Source organism: Ambystoma mexicanum, chromosome 2p (genome assembly GCF_040938575.1).
Source record: "Ambystoma mexicanum isolate Mex_15411 chromosome 2p, UKY_AmexF1_1, whole genome shotgun sequence".
Lineage (NCBI taxonomy): Eukaryota > Metazoa > Chordata > Amphibia > Caudata > Ambystomatidae > Ambystoma > Ambystoma mexicanum.
In genome coordinates, this window is record NC_090923.1 from 1,451,039,981 (window position 1) to 1,451,059,767 (window position 19,787).

Sequence of the window (19,787 nt, forward strand, 5' to 3'; positions counted from 1 at the left end):
CTCCATCTCTTAATCTCATAGTCTATTTCTGTCGACAGATTTGACCGATCACTCCTCCTTTGTTTTGTATGATCTTATAGATTGCTTCTTTTCTCGTATTCTCCTCTGGACTATCACTGCCCCTATAAGCGGGAGGTTTGTAATTGAATTACTATACCCAGTCACCGCTTTCAACTCCTTTAAAGGATATAACGCTATTTCATCCGTACTAGCACCTTTTTACTTCAGGCGAGGTAAGGGGAGCTGAGGGCTCAACACCTTCCACCTTTCTCTGACTAAGCATCCACGCCTCATGTGGTGGATCTTTGCTTTCTTACTGGTACATTTTCCAGAGCTCTAGAATCGCTAACCTTTTCTCTTATGTCTTCCCCATGTACGCAGCGTGCAAGGATGTAGTCATGTGTTGCAATACCTCTTTTGACGACGATCTCCCCCCTGATGCTCAGCTGGTGGCCATGGCATGGACATTTATCTGCTATGCCTTTCACCCCTTCCTCACTATACTGTTTGAGCTTGGGCATGTGCTTTGGTAACTTTACATAAGTGCACCAGCAGAGTATCTCCCATAATGACAAGTCTCAATTGACTGTCAATACTTACCAGACTTATGAAATAACCTTTATACTCTTGCTTAAATCACCACTTTTTCAACACCTTTAAAACCACAAATATGATCAGGCAACCTCAATCGACGCTCAAGCCTCTAATTTCTTAATTGGCTATCTCTACCTTTTTATTGGAACCAATCACTTTGCTATGCTTAATCATTATTGCTCCTCAAATGTTCTGAATGACTTCACAACTTCTATCGCTCTAAGATATTTTTACTCAACAAACATATAGACTAGTCGACTTTACACATTAATAAACACTGTCATCACCTCGTTCTCTCTCGCCTTTAATTATACCCTATACAGGGTTTTAGATGTTAACGCGTAAACATGTTTGCGTAAGGTGTGTTTCTGTTCTACCCCCCCTTGGGATTTGAAACGTCTCCTACTGAAACTCCTTTGAGCCAGGACTCTAGGCGCTACCTTTTCTTCACACTATTTCCTGTTACTCAAATTATCTCAACCCCATCCCCTTCATTTGCCATTCCCTCTAGTCTACTTACTTCATTCGTTAATCAACTTGAGGCCTTCGGTATTGACCCCTCCTTCAATCCGAACACTTCACCTTCCATCCGCAGAGCGCCCGTGGAAACCGGGCAGGGTTTTCATCAAAGAGGGACGTACCCACCGTCTCGGTTCTTCTTGCAAGTTTATTTCTATTGGCCGCTCTCCACAGGAAACCTTTCCGATCTTTCGGCTAATAGCAGAGGATGCCCAATCCTCAAACACTGGAGACAAACATGTTTATCTTTTCCCACCATCCACACCACTACCACGTGAGCATATGGCCCTTTGAGTACCGTGCATGCAGTGGATGGGGATGCAGAATAACTCTGACACCAAATAATCGACCCAACTTGGGAAGATGGCAAAGGTTGCTATTTTATCTAAAACAGAGTTGCATATTTTTCATGAAAACATCCTTGTATGCAAAAAAATAGGTCAGACGTGACGTCATACTACGTGGCAAATGTTGGCATTTTATATAGCGCTCTATATATCATTGGTATGACCTCAAAGCGCTTGTGGGTTGAACGCCCTCGGGGACTGTAGTCCAGGTCAGTTGAGAGACTAGGGTATAGGGTGCTTGGGTGCACTCCATATGTGAGCAGCTAATGAGATTGCTTGATGGTAGCTGCATCCTAACATTAGGTGTGATATTGAGGGATCAGTTGAATGTGTGCAGTCTGGTAGTTTGTCTCCGAGACTGTATTTGTGTGCAGCTAGGCAGATATATTTTTTTTTCTTTTTTTTTTTTTTCTTTCGGGTATAGCTGCATTCTAGCAGGACGTTGAGGTGTTTATGGAGTATTGCTCGTAGGTGAGCAGCTAGGCTGAAATTGTGGTATAGCTGCGCTCTATTGTGTTGGTTTAGAATAGAGAGTGGGCATAGTGATAGGAGAGGTGAGTGCCTGGAGTGGATGTTTCATCTTATGAACCCACTGTTCTGGATTACATTCACCTGTTTCGCGATAGCTGCACTCAGACTTAGTTGGCACAGGAGGCAGCTAGGCATGTGTAGTCGACTCAGCAAGCGGCTAGTCAGTAGTTGTATATCTAGCGCCTGCAAGATGCTAATGTTGTCATCTATGGTAACCGTTTCCTGATTCTGTCTTGGTGACTTGTTAGTCGCTTTCAGTGGTTTCATTGCTCGGTATCTTCCTGAACATCTGTCAGCGGGCTGTAATGCTATCCAATGTAATGTCGTGGTCCATGGTGTTGTGGGGTTTCAGCAGCCCTAGATGATTTTAATCAGGTTCATGGAAAGAGACAGGTTTTTAGAGCTTTGCGGAAGGCCATGTAATCTTGGGTGTGTCGAATGTGTCTGGGTGGGTCAGAGTGAGTGGAGCCAAGGTTGAGCAGGCGGATCCTCCAATTCTGGCTGAATTGGATGTTGGAATCACTAGTAGGCTTTTGATACATTATTGATCTGACTGGAGAGGGTTAGGTCTGAGTCCATAGTGCAGCCAAGGTTTTTGACTTTTTTTTGGATGAGGGGGGGTGACAACGAGGGGGGGGCCATGGGAGTGGTTACGGGAGAAGAGCAGTATTGCTGCACACCATGATTTCAGTTTTATCTGGGTTCAGAAGGAGGTGGTTTCTTGTCATCCATCGGTCCATATTGCTGAGGCAAGCTTCAAGGTCGGGACGTGGGTTGGTGCTTGTGTTGGGAATTCTTAGGATAATTTGGGTAAATTGGCGTAGTTGTAACACGAGAGGTTGTGCACATGGATGATTCATGGTAAAGTAGTCATTTAGAGGTTGAAAAGGTGAGCAGAGAGGCAGGCGCCTTGGGGTACTCCAGTGTTTGCAGCACGGGCAGTAGAGACAAAAGGGGAGAGGAAACACTTGTTTCCTGTTGCTGAGGAAGGAGGCAATTAATTGAGTGCCGAGCCACGGATTCTTAGGGAGTGGAGATGCTCAAGGAGGATAGGATGGTTAACAGTGTCAAAGGCTGCTGACAGATCGAGGCGAATCTGCGCTGTGCAACCTCCAGTCTGCCACGACCTTGAGATCATCCTAGATCGGGATCAGGGTGGATTCTGTTCCATGGTGCAGCCTGAAGCCTGGTTTGCGCCAGGTGAAGTAGTTTGTTGGATTCTACAACGCAGTTGAGCTGGGAGTATGCACCCTGGTCAATGAGTTTCACGTGAAATCTGGTGTTGGAGATTGGCCTCTAATTCTTAGGGCCAAGGGGATTGAGGGATGCCTTTTTTAGAAGGGGTTTGACATGCACTATTTTAAAGGCCTCTGGAAAGGTGCCAGAGGTGAGGGAGTCATTTATTATGGACCTTGCATGTTCCCCCTGCGCAAGTGAAGGAGAATATTTCTTTCAAAGGTGGGACAGGAGTCAAGGGGGGGTGGGGCGGGCAATCCAAAGGGTCTGCTGCCGGGATAGTGGAACTAGGAGCTTGTTTCTTGAGATTGGTTGGAAAGAGTCGAAGGCTGGCATTGAGGTAGTCAGGGCAAAGGGGTCGGGAGGGGTAGAGGGGTAGAGGGGTAGAGGGGGTGAGGGTGGAGAGTTTGGTGTTGGGGCTGTGGGGGGGAGGTGGGGTTTTCTGTGTCTGGTGTGTGGATAGAGAAAGGGATGAGAGTGGTCTGTCCAGATAAGTCGTTTGGGATTGTATATAGAGACCAGGTCATTAGTTCTAAAGATCGCCTCAAGGGTGTTACCACCTGAGTGAGTTGGACCAGTGGTGTGCCGGGGAGGTTGAGTGCCTGAAGACTGTCGACCATCGGTTGGGTCATGGGGTTGTTGGCTACATCGGCTAAGTCTCCCAATAGTGTGAGGGTTGGGAGGTTTACCTGAATGGTAGCTAATGAGTCACAGGGGTTGTTGGCAAAATGCCTGTCATATCCAGGGGGGGGGGGGGTCTGTATATGAGTAGGAAGCTGTGAGTGAGTCGATGGTAGCAAGAGTCTTACTAGAAGGGATTCGCAGGTAGCGTTGCATGTCTGGGTTTTGACGAGTTAGGTGAAGAAATAAGGTTTGTAGAGGATTGCCACTGCGCCACCTTTGGGAGGTGGTGTGTGGGCGATTAAGAGAGTAGCCGGGGGGAGGGGAGGTTTGAGGCCTCATGCGCGACTGGGGCAAAATCAGCAGAGAACCAAGTTTCAGTGATAAAAATGTCAGGATTGTCAGAGGATAGGTCAAAGATGCTGTCTGTTTCTCGCTACGGAGCTGGCATTGAAAAGGAGGCATGCCTCTTCATGAGCAGAGGTGATTTTCATGACTAGTCGATGGGAGTGCTCGGTGGACATGGGTGCCCAGTGAGATGGAAGGTGTGGTAGGATCGGTCTGGGTGGTTGAGACTGATTGAAGGTAGTGGGGAGATCTGGATGCATGTACTCTTTGAGTGTCAGGTGAGTGGGTTAGGTTGCTGGGGAGCAGGAAGAGTAGGCGCTGGTAGGTATGCGAGAGACATGGGAAGGATCAAGGGGTGGTGGGAGGGTGGGGAGTGGTGCATGTGTGATCTGAGGAGTTGGGTGAGTTGTGGTTCGAGTCTGGAGGGCGCAAGGGGTTTAGGTGTTGGGTGAGAAGGCGAGGGCGTGGAGAGGGGGAGGGGATTGACACTAACGGTATGAGTCGGAAAGGAAGGGAGAGTCGAAGGAGAGGGCCGGTCACCCTTTCCGCATTCTGTGGGTTTGACTGCTAGAGGGTGGGAGGGTCAGAGGGAGAAGGGGATGAAGCAACTGTTTTAGAAAGGGCAAGACATGCAACTTTTAGGGAAGGGAATGGGTATGAAGGGGGAGGTCGCGTAGGAGCTGAGGGGACAGGAGGGGGTGGTGAGAGGTAGAGTGAAATGGTATCGCAGGTGACAATGGGGGGGGGGCAGCAGGCTGTGCAGAGATTGCAGGCTACAGTTGTCCTCGAGGGATCGTGCTGTCAAGGGGAAGCTGGGTTTTCGTGGGAGAGGTGTTGGGAGTGAGTAAGTGGGGGACTGAGGTAGGTGGCGTGGATGGGTAGCGTGTCGGTAGAGGGATGACTATGTTGGAGTGACGTGGATCTCTACATGAGTGGGTGTGTGGTAGTGCGGGTGTCAAGAGGGGGATTGAAGTGGCAGGGAGGACTGAGGTGGGCGTATTGGTCTTGGGGAAGAGTTACTGAGTGAGCGTAGAGATGCTGCAGTAGTGGCAGGAGACACGTGATGTTTGGTGCGCGAGAGAGCTCCTCTGGCTTGGGAGTTTGAGATTGCGTGGGCTGTATGGACAGGGAGTAGGTGGCCATGCTCAATAGATGCTCGGGGGTCAGGGAAGGACGATCTGTTCGGGTGGGGTGAGGGTTTGAGGCGCGGGGTGGTTGGCGTGCCAGAGCGCTCCTCTGATCTTAGAATAGGAGGCTGCAAGATGATTGGGGAGGTGGGCGAGTGGGGGGGGGGAATCAGTGTATCATGTGGGATAGTGAAGTTATGTGCTAGAGTGGAGGTTATGTGCCGAGGGTGGGTGGGGGCAGTGATGAGGGGGCGGGAGAAGCGGTCTTTGTTGATGTGGTATCTCCATCCGGGAGGGGAGGTCAGTCACGGTTGTGGGATGGACAGGTCTAGCAGCAGAGCGATGTGGGGGGGGGGTCAGAAGAGTGGCTGCTCGTCCAGAGGGCAGGGACGGAAGGTATCTGTGGCGAGGTACCAAGACTAAGATAGCAACAATAAATGCAAAAGCAGTAGATGTAATATCAGCACCTGTACATGGAACACCTGGATAGAGGGTGAAGGGGCCTAACTCATGGGGCAACAGTAAATGCAGAAGCAGTAGATGTAATGGGAGTGCCTAGATTTGTGACCCTTGCATAGAGGATGAAGGGGCCTAACACGTACGCAACAGTAAATGCTATAACAGTAGATTTAATATCAGCGCCTAGATTTGGGGCCCCTGGATAGAGGGAGAAAGTGGCGAACACTGGGGACGGTGCTAAGTGCAATTAGTACTGCAGCAGTAACAGGAACACAAAAGGCAAAACGTGCTAATTACGTAGGCAATGTTAGGTTGGAGTCTAGTCTAATAGTGGAAGGACTCAACAGGAGGGTTACAATGAATTTTGAAGAGTTTGTACACTTCACACAAGAGCAGCAGGTGCCGGTCTCCTACCTTGTCGATCGCTACAGGCTAACATGGGCCGACACGGTCTGGAGCTGTTGTCCTTTACCTCAGGTCCTTCGCCACAGGGGCTGCAGGGGCTGACCTGGGAGTGAGAGCTAAGTGGGATTGCGCTGACCAATTGGGGGAGGCGGGAGTAGGGAGGGAAACTGGGAAGCGACTGGTAGTGGGCGGTGTGAGGAGGGGTTAAAGTAATATGGAGCAGCCAACAGGGCCCAGTGAAGGGCAGGGGTCACACAGGGCACACCAACACTCACCTGCAGATGAGAAATATATATGAGGGATTGCGATGTCAAGGAGAACTAAGTATACATTGCATAGGCATAGGGATTGGGATTGTGATTGAATATCTGTCAGGTGGACAACTTATGCCTACCTCCTAAAACATGTCCTCTTCAACAGGATAAGTACACAGTATATCAGGCCCTTCATTATACGGCCCGCTATTTGGTTGGCACGCTCGTGCCATGTCTGGAACATTAGTTTCACTTAGCACGTAAACTCAGACCCAGGTGGAGGTGGACTTGACTTTACCCCCCCCCCCCCACCCAATTAGCCTAACATCTCGCATCATCCATGCCTTCTGCCATGCAGATTGTCTTTGAGCTTGGCCTTGCGAAGTATTCTTGTCTCTGGGAAAATATGGGAGTACAGGATTTCATTGTCTTTGTTATAGGATTCCACGCTCAACTCTATTTCCATCCTTGGCTCACAGGATAGGAGACCACGATTTGGTTTATTTTGCAGCATTTGAATGTCTTAAATGAATAAAACTTGGCACGCTTGGTGTTCTTCCTTTGTACCTTTTACAAGGGATGATTCAGCTTCACATCAAGAATAGATAACCAGTCCTGGCTGCTTCAGCTTTGGGACCAGGCCAGACAGCCTTGCCATTAGTTTTCACGATCTTGGCTTGTTCTTGCTGCAACAATGTTCTTTGCCTTTCCTCTCCATGGGTCCTGGCTTACTAATAGTTATGACAGCAATGTCCAGTTCTATACAATGGCTGCTTCACCCGCAGCCTATTCACTACATATAGCCAGCTTATTACTTAATCTACTTGCATTACAGAATCTATACAGTTATTGAACGACTTGCATTTTTTTGCAGTGCTTCGTACTCATGCAATCTTCTTTTTGCATATGAAAGTTTACTTGATTCTTAACTCATTGTAAGATCCATGCACTCTTTAGCCAGTATTCTCAGTGCGTCACGTTAGTTTCCTGTGACATCACCAGTTCCTCTTTCACTCTTTTTCATATTCTTTCAGGGAGTTCCTCCCTCAGATTGTCGTCTCATTCGGGGATACATTTGATAGGATTTTCTCAGTGGGTACCTTCTTTCGAATACTCGCCGTGGTTTGGTCACAACTGCTGGTGTCAAGCCTGGCACAATCTCAGGCTTCCAACATATAGGAGGCATGGGATTTCCTGCAGAGGCATGCAGGTGCTCATCTACACACTCATTAACATTTATCGCACAGACGATATGCCTCCTACATTCCCACCCCTTTTAGATATTCAGGTATTTCTCAGATCACACACCCTACACCTCCCTATCACGTGTACTGCACAGGAGCATTACTGGATTGAGATTTGGAGCTATCCAACTGAGTCGTCCTTGTTTCGTCTCCCAGAATATTACAATTGTACTGTGGAATTTCAACTTGCTTGGAGACGCACAAATATTCATGCCTATAACATTTGCCCATAAGGGAGCCTATTGTGTGATGTGCTAGCGAGAAAGATGACCGATATCCTGTGCACACAGAATCTAAAGGAAAGCCTTAGGAGCCATTGCATCTTGAATTGCATGCCAAACACGCCTCTGCCTATTGTGGCTGGTTTTAGCAGATTTAATAATTTTGGAACTGCTGCTTTACCCTTTTAAGAATAAAGTGATGTACAGTTTAGGAAATTGTCTTGTAGAGCCTACGTATAATAATTTCCCCTACAGGTGAGCCTCTTTTGCCTGCCTTAACTTCAAAGCTTCCCATGTCCTCTTCCTTCCCTGTTGGTTTCTTTACTTTTAAACTTCAAATGCTCTTTCCCTCCACAGGGCGCTTATTACATCTGAGAAGCGCACAGCCAAGAACTTGCAGCCATGCCCTCCGACCTGGCCAAGAAAAAAGCAGCAAAGAAGAAGGAAGCTGCCAAAGCTCGCCACAGACCTAAGAAGAATGAAGATGAGGAGGAGGGTGGGCTTGAGGACAAGTGTGAACAGGCCAATGGGACAACAGATCCAGGTAAGAATGACAGCTGCCCCTGGTGTGAAGAATGAGCATCTTGGGTGGACTGATTTTGGGAACAGCGTGTGTTAGCTGGAATGCTCACACGTGGGCAAATGTGTACATTGGCTAGAGCCTTTGCGAAAACGGGGCTGTCGAAACGCAGCTGGGTAGAAGTTATGGAAAATAATAAGTGTTAAGCAGAGGGGATGTGATGGATGTTGACAGGCATTATCCTATTTTACTTGGAACAATATACTGCCCTACATAAATGTAGTATTAGTATTCTGCTGTGGTTTGGATTTGCTGGGAGTATTAGTCGGGGGAAAGGCTACTTACCCTGGGTAGCAGCTCAGTTGGAGATTTTCCAAGATGTTATTAATCGCAGCCCTATTTATATTTGTGTAAGGTATAAGTAACCTGGAAAGAGACTGCGCCTAATTTTTACAAATTAGTTTTATTTCTCCGAAAATTGCCCTTATAGTTGATGACACGAGTTTCGGTCCTTCAAGGACCTTTTTCAAATCAGGGCTATTGATTAGTCTTATAGTCATGTAAGATGCCCCTGTCACATAATGTGAAAAATGAGCTTCCATATATCGAATGGGTAAATCCCTGCTGTTCAGAATAAGTGCTTACGATCTCAAAGTTGCTACAAGTCTCCTCAAGACTTTCGTTTTCAGCAAAGTTAGGGTACTCCACTGCAAAGCAGAGTGATACAAGCCCTGTGCTAGTTTGGGCTTAGAAGCCCGACAGATAACCGAAGGTACCAGCTGCTTGACTCCCTAAAAATAGGCCCAATTGTCATGCAAGTGGTCTTTTCAATAGCACCCCTGTTCGCTTTTGGTTGCTGATCTAAAAAAAAAACAGGCAGAAGCTTTTAATGGGAGACACTGATGTGAAGCCTGTGGTGTTTCAATCTGCTTTCTATGGGTTTGTTCTAGCATTTAAGTTTACACAAGTTGGTAAGCTGTTTTAGGAAAAATAAGTTTTCCCACATTTGCCCCAAAACTGTGCAGCTCCTGTGTGCCCTCTGTGACCGCAAAAGCAATTGAAAATTTCCACCGGGGCAATGGGCTAGTATGTCCGAACGAGTTTGGTGATCTAAAAATTGACTTAATAAAACTTGTGCGAAAAGGCTTCAGGAGGACACTGAGGCCATGTTGTGCACTTAAAAAAATTATAATTCACAAGCTTTTTGGTGACTTATTAATGGGGTTGATTTTGTCACAAGCTAGTATGCAAATAACGCTGCTCACAAAGCCTATTGGGTATCTCATTTTTGCTCCGTATATGCACAGCCGTAATTGACTCCCAGCAGGTTTGGTCTGAATTTGTGGTGAATTACTGTATTCTTAACTACTCTGACTTCAGGTTCCAGGAGGTGTTCGATGTGATGAACAAGATTGGTGTTTCCCGAACACCTGGCCCAAATTGGCTCTTAAATGTTTTGTTTAAAAACAAACCTGAAGTCTGGCCATTAACAGTATCCTGCTTGTTTTTAAGAATATAGTTGAAACGAACACCTTTCTGCCCTCCTAGTCGACTGCATATATTGTACTGAGTGTTTTACAGGCCAATAGCCACCCTTTAGGCTGATAGCAAGGTTGTTGCTTCATTTTCTTTGTTGCATTTAGATACTTGGGCAAAGGAGACGCAGGCCGGAAAAATGGCAAATTGGTTTTAGGCGGAACACGGGTACCTCCTTGAATGGTCTTATGTTGAATTGTTTTCAGCATTTGGTTGTGTGGGAGGGGGGTAATACGATTCCATATTTGTCGCATTAGTGGACCTCTCTGCTTTTGATGCAGCGGACTGTGCTTACTGTTGAATAAAAATAAACTTCACTCATGGGGAATTCCTGCAGGGCATTTGAGGTTAATAGTCTTTATTCAAACTCCAATTTTCAAGTTAGTTAAATATCATTCTGGCCATTTGTACCACACCATTTCATTTTTGTGGGGCCAGGCAAGGATGCATCTTGGCTCCTTGCCTGTTTAATTTATATATGGCAGACATTGGAGAACACCTGAAATCGGCTACCTTTGTTACCCCTAAATTAAACAACCTGAGCGCATTCTGGCTATCTTATGCAGATTTTCTTATTTGTGATTGTACCCTTCTTGGCCTTCAACGTCTAATCAATGCCATTTCTACTTATGCTTATAGTCACTCTCTGAAGCTGAATACTAAGTTATTCACCTAACCAAGGGAATGAAGGAGAGTACATTTTGTTGCCAGATTGGTGCTGAATCATTGGTTTAAGGTTCAATCCTTAACACACCTAGGATTTATGGTTACATCAAGATCTAGCATGGCCAAAACTACATATGTGAATTAAGGATTGAGCCTCCACAACTGTTTAGGTTTGATTCGAAATATGCAAAGTTCTCCTTATGGTGATACGATATCTTGGTAAAACAGTGCCCACATTATTATATGGGATAGAATGCTATGCTCTTTCTGTTTTAGATTGATCTGTTATTGAAGTTGTGATTTGGGAGAAGAATTATTCGCCTACCCAATTCAGTCCCTTTTCTGCTATTGGATATGAATTGGGGATTGTATCTTTAAAAGCTGGAGCACACTGGAAAATATTGTCACTTTTGCGTACGATTTCGTCTAGCGGAGGATTTTCTGGTTGTTGATCCAAGGGAGGGGTCAGAGGGGGGGAATGGAAGTACTTGGATCAATGATGTGTGGAAATCTCCTGGAGAAAGTGTTCATTTGTTGAATTAGTTGAATGCCCGACTTGAGTTGGTCTTTATTCTATCATGATTAGTGTATATACTATTGAAACAATGCATCAGTAACCTGTCTTTAGGTCATCTGCAAGGAGATTGCAGATTCTTGTCCCATTTCTTGCTATCCGGACAAACTAACTAGCTCACTTCAAGGCATAAATTAGTTTTCAAAAATGGATCCGAGTTTGCAAATTAAAATGTTCCTGATTAGCAAACACACCCATTAGATGAGCAATGTTGTATTAATATTTTTAATGTCAACGCAAGTTATTAGCATCGATAAAGCATTTTTGTGTGCACTAAGATATTAGTGAGGCGGATATGAATTTGAAAATTCTTTGAAATTCCTCTATACCTGCATGTTAAGTAATTTATAGTTTACCTACTCAACCTAAAAGAAATGCACTCTACCCATTGCAACGGGTGACAAAAAAATGTAAATGCGCTGTCTGTAAAATTGTGGTGATCTGCACCAACACCCTTTGTTTGGCACACTGCTGCCAGCTATGCACAGTGTAACTTATGTGAGTGAAAGTAAATGTTACATAAAAGTTTCAAACATCCCCTACAAATGGTACTTGTCCTTCATAAAATCTACTTGAGTGGACTTTGCAGGCTCTGGCTGAGTGTCCTGTAAAATGTACAGTGCTGGCTGTACGAATGGACACAAATGCATAAATATGATAAAGAGGCTCTGAAAACAGTTTGGCCAACTCCATCCCACAGATGTATAATGCAAACAATAGAACAGAGCAAAGTGTATGGTATTGCAGTCAATGTACAGTCTGGATGGAACTGTTGATCATTCTTTTGCATAAACATCTAGTTAGCTTTGTGTATTCATTATGTAAGAGTAAAGAAAGTAAGTGTAAGAAGAAGCAGAGCAGATGGCAAAGCAGGCAGAGAACTGGTCAAACTAGGTGGAATATTTTAGTTTTCTGCCATCTCACTTTCCGGGTAATTGGTATAAAGCTGCTCATGCGTTGAGCACCAGTTGCACAGATAAATGTAATGGGCCGATCACAGAACTAGATTTGTCATTAATAGCAGTTGGCTGTGTGATCAGGTTCATTTTCAGACTTGTTCACTCATGAATGTTGCGTCTTCCACAACAACAAAAATCTAGTTAACACTGAGATTTAGAAACCCAACCTAAACTTTACTGTAAACCATGGAGACAATGTAGTGTTTTACAAAAGCAATACTGTAGTTGTGCATTATGTAAAAACCTTTAGGTATGGAATTGCATGACTGTTTTTAAGAAAGTTACACATACTTAAAGAGGACATTGTTAGCTTACTAAAAGTATCATCCATATTACTTCTGATTATCAATTGTTAGAAAAAGAAAATGTCTTGCCTAGGACTCACCCACAAGCTTTTGGCACTTAAGGGAAGGAGATGATTACTATTACTCTTTCTCTATTAGACCCTTTGAATTTGCAGTAAACGGAGAAGAGTGTAGCAAGAGCCTTGGTAGCCAGAGTATTTCAGGGTGAGCAGTGGTTTTATTGAACAGGGCAACTTAAATGGGTAACTTTTCTACACAAGTGTCTTAATTAGCAAACCTACAGAACTGCATAGCAAATTGCTATGCGACACTGCTTATTTTATGCCTTGCACTTTTTCTATGATTTTGTTGGAACATGATTCTAACCAAACAGATCCTAGTGAGAATGTTATCAGTGGAGCAAATGACTTGCTGTTTTTTAATGCCAACTTCATAAGTTCTCTTACATTCATGCATTTTGACCATTACTATTTTCTATTAACTCTTAATTGTTTTGTTCAAGGTTACATGCTACATATCTTACAAATAAGAACTTGCTATTGTTTATGAATTCTTAACTTAATAAAAATTACTTAAACTAAAAGAAAATACAAAAAAAACACAAAAAAACTGCTATCTAGCCCTACTGCTATGAGGGGAGTTGTCAACCCAATAAAACGAAGGGTGCAATGCCAGAAAATTCTCCTGCGTTCAATTCAACTGCCTGGCCCTACCACGAACATCTGTCTCATCCAGACCGACTAGAACTCTATACTCCCGGCTAGTCTAACTTGGAGTCAAAAGATCCAAAGCATGCAGCACCAACTTTCCGTCCATTGCTACCAAGCAATGGAATGATTTACCACATGCACTAAGAGCGGAAGGCACTTATTGGGCATCCCGCAAAGCGCTCAAAACCTGGATGTTTACTTAACCCGTATACCCCCCCTCTGATCAGCCCCACACCCACCACCCTCGCAGATGTACACCTTCACTCTATCAGGTCTTTCTATCCTTTTGTCCAGCATGCCGCACAATCTGCCTGCTCGTAACTACAACCTGTTTGCACTACTGTTATCCAAGATCTAACCACATTTATGTATGCACCTCCTATCAAAGGACAATGGGCTTTATGTAACTGATACCTGTAAGCACGCCTAGATGCCTCTGGGTTTTGTGCGCATTATAAATGACAAAAAGGAGGCCAGAGCAATGGCCTCTTGTCTTTGGCTTCTGCCTGGCCTGATCACCTGGATCTCTTTTCCTCGTATTTCATTGTACGATAACTGTTTACAACCTCTTGGAATGTTCATGAACACTGTTCACAACCTCTCTGCAGGTTTTGTATGTCAAATATGAATGTCTTCCAAACTGTCTTCTCATAGTTTCCCCAGATTCAACTAGGTGCTTGAAACCCTCCACGTTCTTTCTCTACAGTTTTCTTAATGAACTCAGTGGTTTGCAGACTCTTCATAGTCCTCTCCTCTGCTAGGCTTACTTTTTCTTGGTTGCGATGGGGCTACTACAGCCCATTAAGGTTGCAGGAAACGAGTAAACCTGAATATGACTGCCAGCCTCGATTTGCTATAGGCTATTTGTTTTTTCAGGACTCCCCAAAGTCCTCCGGCTATCTAATAACCCTGTCTCAATTTGGTTTAAATAGGATGTCCGCCCACTCTGGTTTATTAGGCTCCCGCAACCTTGTCTGCGTCTACAACCTTGACAGTCAGTGTTCGTACCTTCCTCTGCAGCGTTTGCTTCTCTTCTGTCGCTTGTCTCTGTGTCAAATTTACTACAGAGCTAGGGAATCCGGGCTCCCCTCTGCAGTCTGGTTTCGGTGTTACCAGGTCCCCAGGTCCAGCTTACTTGTGGTCATGCCACCAGAAGAGACTGTTGCGTCTCCATATCAGTCTCTTTCCTGACTTTGGCTTCCTGGTTGGTCAGGCTGCCAGCCTTCTGGCATCAAGCTAGAAATGTGTTCATGCTCCACACCATCGCTGGCTCTGTCCTCTGTGTAGGAGTCACACTCCTTCCTGCGTAGGAGTTTCACATCTGTTAATGTACATCGCGACCAAAAGGGGTGTGTCACTGTTCTTGGATTGTGGAGTTCAGGCAAGATCCAGCATTACTACAGCAAAGAAGTTAAAGAAATGTCTGTTAGGTGAATTCAAAACAGATGTCTCTTCAATTCTCATGTAAACAGACCATGTACTCTGAATCAGGAGTTCCTTGTGGGAGTCCTTGTCCCTCAGAGGGGAGTCACCCCCAGTCTGGCTTGCACAGACCCCTAGGATGAGGGGATTTGCCTCAAAAGGTGGATCCCTCCTTGCGCCCCCCCCTATCCCTCCTTGCACCCCCCAAACCACACTAACATGTCCCGTTGCTTGCTTGGTGGCCTGCTTGAACTTCCGTTGAGGGCAGGGGGTTTGTGGTGCAGGGAACAGAGTTCCTGATACTGCCCACAAGCCCCAAACTCAACACTCAAACGAAATTCTCCCACCCTGCCACCAACAAGCTCACCAGGTTTTAACACTGCACCTAGATGTCGGTATCAGTGATGATGTAACCCTTTAGGGGATTCTTCACAATGAAACCAGTAACAGAAAAGATAGGTGGCGTGTGGATTCATCTAATAATAGTAGTAGTAATAATGATTATTTAGTGCAGAACCTTGACCTAAATGGGAGTCTGGCAGGCACAGTCTGATGGTAAAGAGCAGTATGTTAATAGTGACAAGATTTATTTTTTATTTTTTAAATGGAAGCTTACCCCCATCAAAAAATGCACCTAATCTTTTTTTCCTTGCCCCCTCTCCAATTTACTACCAACTTCAAAAAAATAGGGAACATAATTTTACCACTAAAAAAGAAATGCACCCGCAGATAAGATTTATAAGATGACTAGACTTATTTGCTCCAGTTGTGTGTAAATTGTGTTAAGGTATACTAAGGTCTGGGGTTCCCACTAAACATTCACCATTCAGAGCACCCAGGGCCCCAACGAACCCTCCGCCGGTATACAGGTAGAACTCGGCCAAGGGCAAGTTAGAACTGTCCTTTATTTTCCATAACCGACAGTGATCATACAGGAAATAGAAAAATCTCCAGCAATCGCAGCTCCTGAGCCTGTCGGGGGGTGGGGGGGGGCGGGGAGGGAGGAGGGGGATTTGTGTTGTGGCATCACAAATCGGGGCCCTTCCCCAAAACCTATGAGCTTCTGCTATTGTGGGGCTGGGGTGGTATTGCCTATAGGGCACCCATGTAGGTTAGTTGACTGGTCCTCGCATGTCAGGTGGCTTTGGCTTTGCCTTCCCCAGAGACTATCTATTACATTGTTGCAGGATTACCATTGGCCCTTGCCCTTTGCCATCCACCCCTGGATTAGTGTTCCCTGATTGGGCCTCCCCATGCCTGGGACACAGCTCTGTTCTCAGCGCTCTGTGCACCTTCTCAAGGTGATGAGCAAGACTGTGTCCGCATAGTTGCTACTGCTGTAACCACTTTGCCTTAGAGTGTCTAAACAACATGTATCAGTTATTGTCTGCTTCGCTGAACAGCTCCTCTCTCCACCGCGGGTAAAGGGCTATTGTTCGGCTCAGCCGTACCACGTGGGTTAGGACTGCAAAACTGAGCTTTTTGGTTTGCAATTAGTGAGGATTTATTCAGTTATTTTGCATGTGGCTCCCTTGTCTCTGGGGCCAGGAATGTTCTGCTTATCACTGACCTTGGCTGCGAGCATCAGCACTGGACAGTGTGCTGTGAAATCTGTTTTCCTTCATCCCATATTCTGAGGCCTCTGGCTTCATGTAATTCAAATAGTTGTGCTATGATTTCTTTGTTGTATTGTTTTCCTTATGGATTAGTGGTACTTGGCTCTTCAAGGTCTCTTCTACAATCCTGTAGTTATATATGGTTAGTGGCAATAAGCGGCTGCGTGCTTGCTCTGCATTTCTTGCATTTCTGTGTTTGGCTAATGAGAGAAAATAAGAAAGGCTTTCGACAGTATGTATATGAATCTGTCCTTCATCTACAGAACTGTGTAGGCATATTCTTCGTGCAGCGATGAGAGTTTGCTTCATGGCTAATATTACGTCATGTTGTCAGCACAGCTGGATATTTATCATTAGTCGATCAGGTCCAGTGAGGCACCTGCATCCATGACCAGTGTTAAGGCACCTTTATCCAGGAAGATGTGAGATGGATAAGGTTTAAATGGTTGTCTGAGAATATCTTTTCACATATGTAGATGTCACTGTCCCTCCTGCGGGCTGGCCAAACGGTGACTGGCATCTTCCATTTCTGGCTCTTCGGGCTGTCATGCTCATGGAGGTCAAGAGGGGCATTCCAGGTACCCTCCTTTCAGTTGTTTACCGAAAGCATCCACCGACATAAAAACGCACTCTTTATGGGGACTGCAACGATAACCTGTAGGATGTTTTTAATCGGGGGACCTCTAATTCTGAGGTATTTTCCACCCACCCCAAATTGGGTGCGCCCAATTTCCATGTATTTAATCAAGATTTATATGCAACTGCGACTCTTCCAAACCCTCCTGCCCCTCCCCTGATTTAACAATATTGGTTCCCTATAGCCTCCCTCCCTTTTCGGGACTAGAAACCAGGTTACACAGGTCTATAGAAATAATTGAATCTTTTTAAATATACACAAATTATGCATCTACGAAATTTCGACGTCCGTCACTTCGATGAACAATAATGCACTGTTTTAGCCATTTTCTATGCTACTGTTATATAAATGAACATGCGTAAACCTGAATATATTCAAATTGTTTACACTGAAGGCACTTGCACCATAGATTGAAAATTGCGTGATAGTCCAGAATGAATCTTTAATTGGCTAAAAAGCTATTTAAATCAGAACAGCCTACTTCTCTAAAGCACTCTACTTCCCTTTTATTGAAAATGGGCACCCTGTCCTCTCCCTTTCGATATTTTGCTTTCAAACAGCGCTCTAGTAAACTTACCTTTCCCGTAGTGGTTTTTTGATTTCGTTAAAGTGCACTTCACATAAGGTGGGGAAATGGGTTGCAAATCACCCTTTCCTTTTTTGGTCTTGAGCAATTCAGCACTAATAGGATTCGGCTTTGTTGCATCCAAGGAATAACTTCAGTTCCATTATTTTTCTAGTTATGCACACAGTGATGTCCCTTTGACGCCCCACTCCCCAAATACTACTTCTATGCTATACGTCTCACAGCGGAGTGAGGGGGAGCTACATACACTTACATGCAAACAATTACACGCACGCTTACGCACGCACACATGCGCACACACTCGCGCCCCCCTCTGCACTGACCCCCCTCCCTCCATATTCTATCAAATGCACTTCTGAAATACTCATAACTTCTAAGAATGTACAGCCAGTTTATTTAACCCCACCCCTCAGTACTTACACATGACCGGGGATTTTACCCTCAATTATATTTCCCTTGGCATTGGAGTGTCTCTTTTGGATGGTTCAGACAGGTGGGCACCCTCTTAAGATGTGTATCATTTCTCTAATTTGCCCGTTTGTTATTGGATAGTGTTCCAAAATTGACCTCACGCTAAGCCAACTCCTCCATGGTCATTGGGCATATTAATGAGGGGCGTAACTTCCAAACCCAGTTTCCCTCCCATATGTCGTCTTAGATTTCTGCATTAAACATTTGTAACTTTCTAAAACTGCATATTCCACAGATGTAATCATGTTACTAATCTGTTCATCAGATTGCATGCACTTAGGCGATTCCAATAATGCAATTTTGATCTCAATATGTCTTTTGGCTTCTTAGATGCACATACACGTTTACACATTTTTCCATCTCCAAGTAACCATCTCACCAGCAAGGAAGCTGGGATATATCAACCTGCGCCGTTTCTCGCCGACTATTCACATATGCCTAATTTACATAATAAAGATGAATTATATTTTAGATCCATCTAAGAGAGCCTTCAAGCTGCACATTTTTTAAAACCAATGAAGGCACAAGGACATGCTGTTCAGAATTTACAAGTGAAAAAGTGAATCCCAATTTAACTTATGGAATGCATTTAAAAAAATAATAATTCTTCTTTCAGTGGACAAAATATTACATGGTAACTTCAATTTCTCTGCCCAGATACAGAGCATCTGGTGCGAGTTCCTTCCAGTTCAGAGTTGGATAATTTGGCTCCTGTGCATGTTTCAGAAAAGGCCGTTTGTTCGAGTCAGCTGGACATTATTGTGACTTTTTTCTTTTTAAAAAAACAAATGCGGTTTCGTGGTGGTTTTATTTTTGCAGAGTATATGCAGGTATCTGTAAATTGTACAACTTCTGTTCTATTCACCATTTGTTGTAGGACATGACGGGGATGTCCTGTCCCCTTTTTATTTGATGTTTTCATTGATCTAATGGCATGTGCTTTTTGTCTATATGGGTGTATAAAAGGTATCCGATTTAGAAACTGCATTTCCAACGTGGTGGTCTCTGCTGATGAACCATTGGTTCTTATGCGTAAGCCTGAATCCTCTTCTACATGTATTGTTGCTATGCTGTTGTACTATATGGAATAACCACCATATTAGTTTCAAAGCGCAGACCCCTTGTCTAGAGTGCTTCCTAGGGAAAACTTTACACCGAAGAATAGCCTACAGAAATGGGAAGTTGGAGGGAGGCAAAGGAGAACACGTTTTTGCAGACGTGGGGAGGGAGTTTAGCAAAGTTGAATGATTTTATTAGTATTGATTCAAGTCCTGACTCTTGGAAAGAATTAGACTATGAGCTAATATACACAAGGCAGTTTTGGAGTAATGTAACAGTGTAGTGTTGGGGGTGTGAGGTGTTTGTGTGATCGGGCAATCCTGTTACATCTGTGGACTCAAACAATGCCTGCTGTCTCTGGTACAGCAGGTAAATTTACCACTATTAATTCAGGCCAATTTGGAAGGCAGCCTAATCCACGAGTAGAATGCGTGAGAGGTGAATGTTGATAAAAGGCATGTGGTTGGTGGGATGGACAGAGTTAATGGTGTTTGTCCACCTCTAAATGTATAGCAAACTGTTCTGCATAGCATTTCACTGAAAGCACAGCCCCCTACGACCCAAAGTTTGAATGTAGCATGTCTGGGCTGGGTGCCTGGATAAATGGCCTGGATCTGGAAGCTGAAGGTAAGCCGACCAATGGAGCTGAATCCAATGAGGAAGAAAAGACTGCTGTAGCTGATTTCAGCGACCGGAGAAGCCTGCTGTTTTACCGCTGCATGTGCTGACCCTTCTTCCAATCACCAGAGGAGTCCCTAAGATGACTACACTGACCTGTAGACAATCGGTCTTAGGAAAACCTGCATTTCGAGCCGTCCGT

The 19,787-nt window shown here is 44.8% G+C and overlaps 1 protein-coding gene across 2 annotated transcripts in view; it reads left to right on the plus strand.

Annotated features, from left to right (window-relative positions):
• ABCF2 (ATP binding cassette subfamily F member 2) overlaps nucleotides 1-19,787 on the plus strand; it is a 440,304-nt gene that overhangs the window by 26,264 nt on the left and 394,253 nt on the right. For both annotated transcript variants that reach the window (XM_069646016.1, XM_069646017.1), the window contains exon 2: nucleotides 8,264-8,450. In XM_069646016.1, coding sequence (XP_069502117.1) covers nucleotides 8,309-8,450 — 142 coding nt within the window. In that variant the 5' untranslated portion in view covers nucleotides 8,264-8,308. The remainder of the gene's footprint in view (nucleotides 1-8,263; nucleotides 8,451-19,787) is intronic.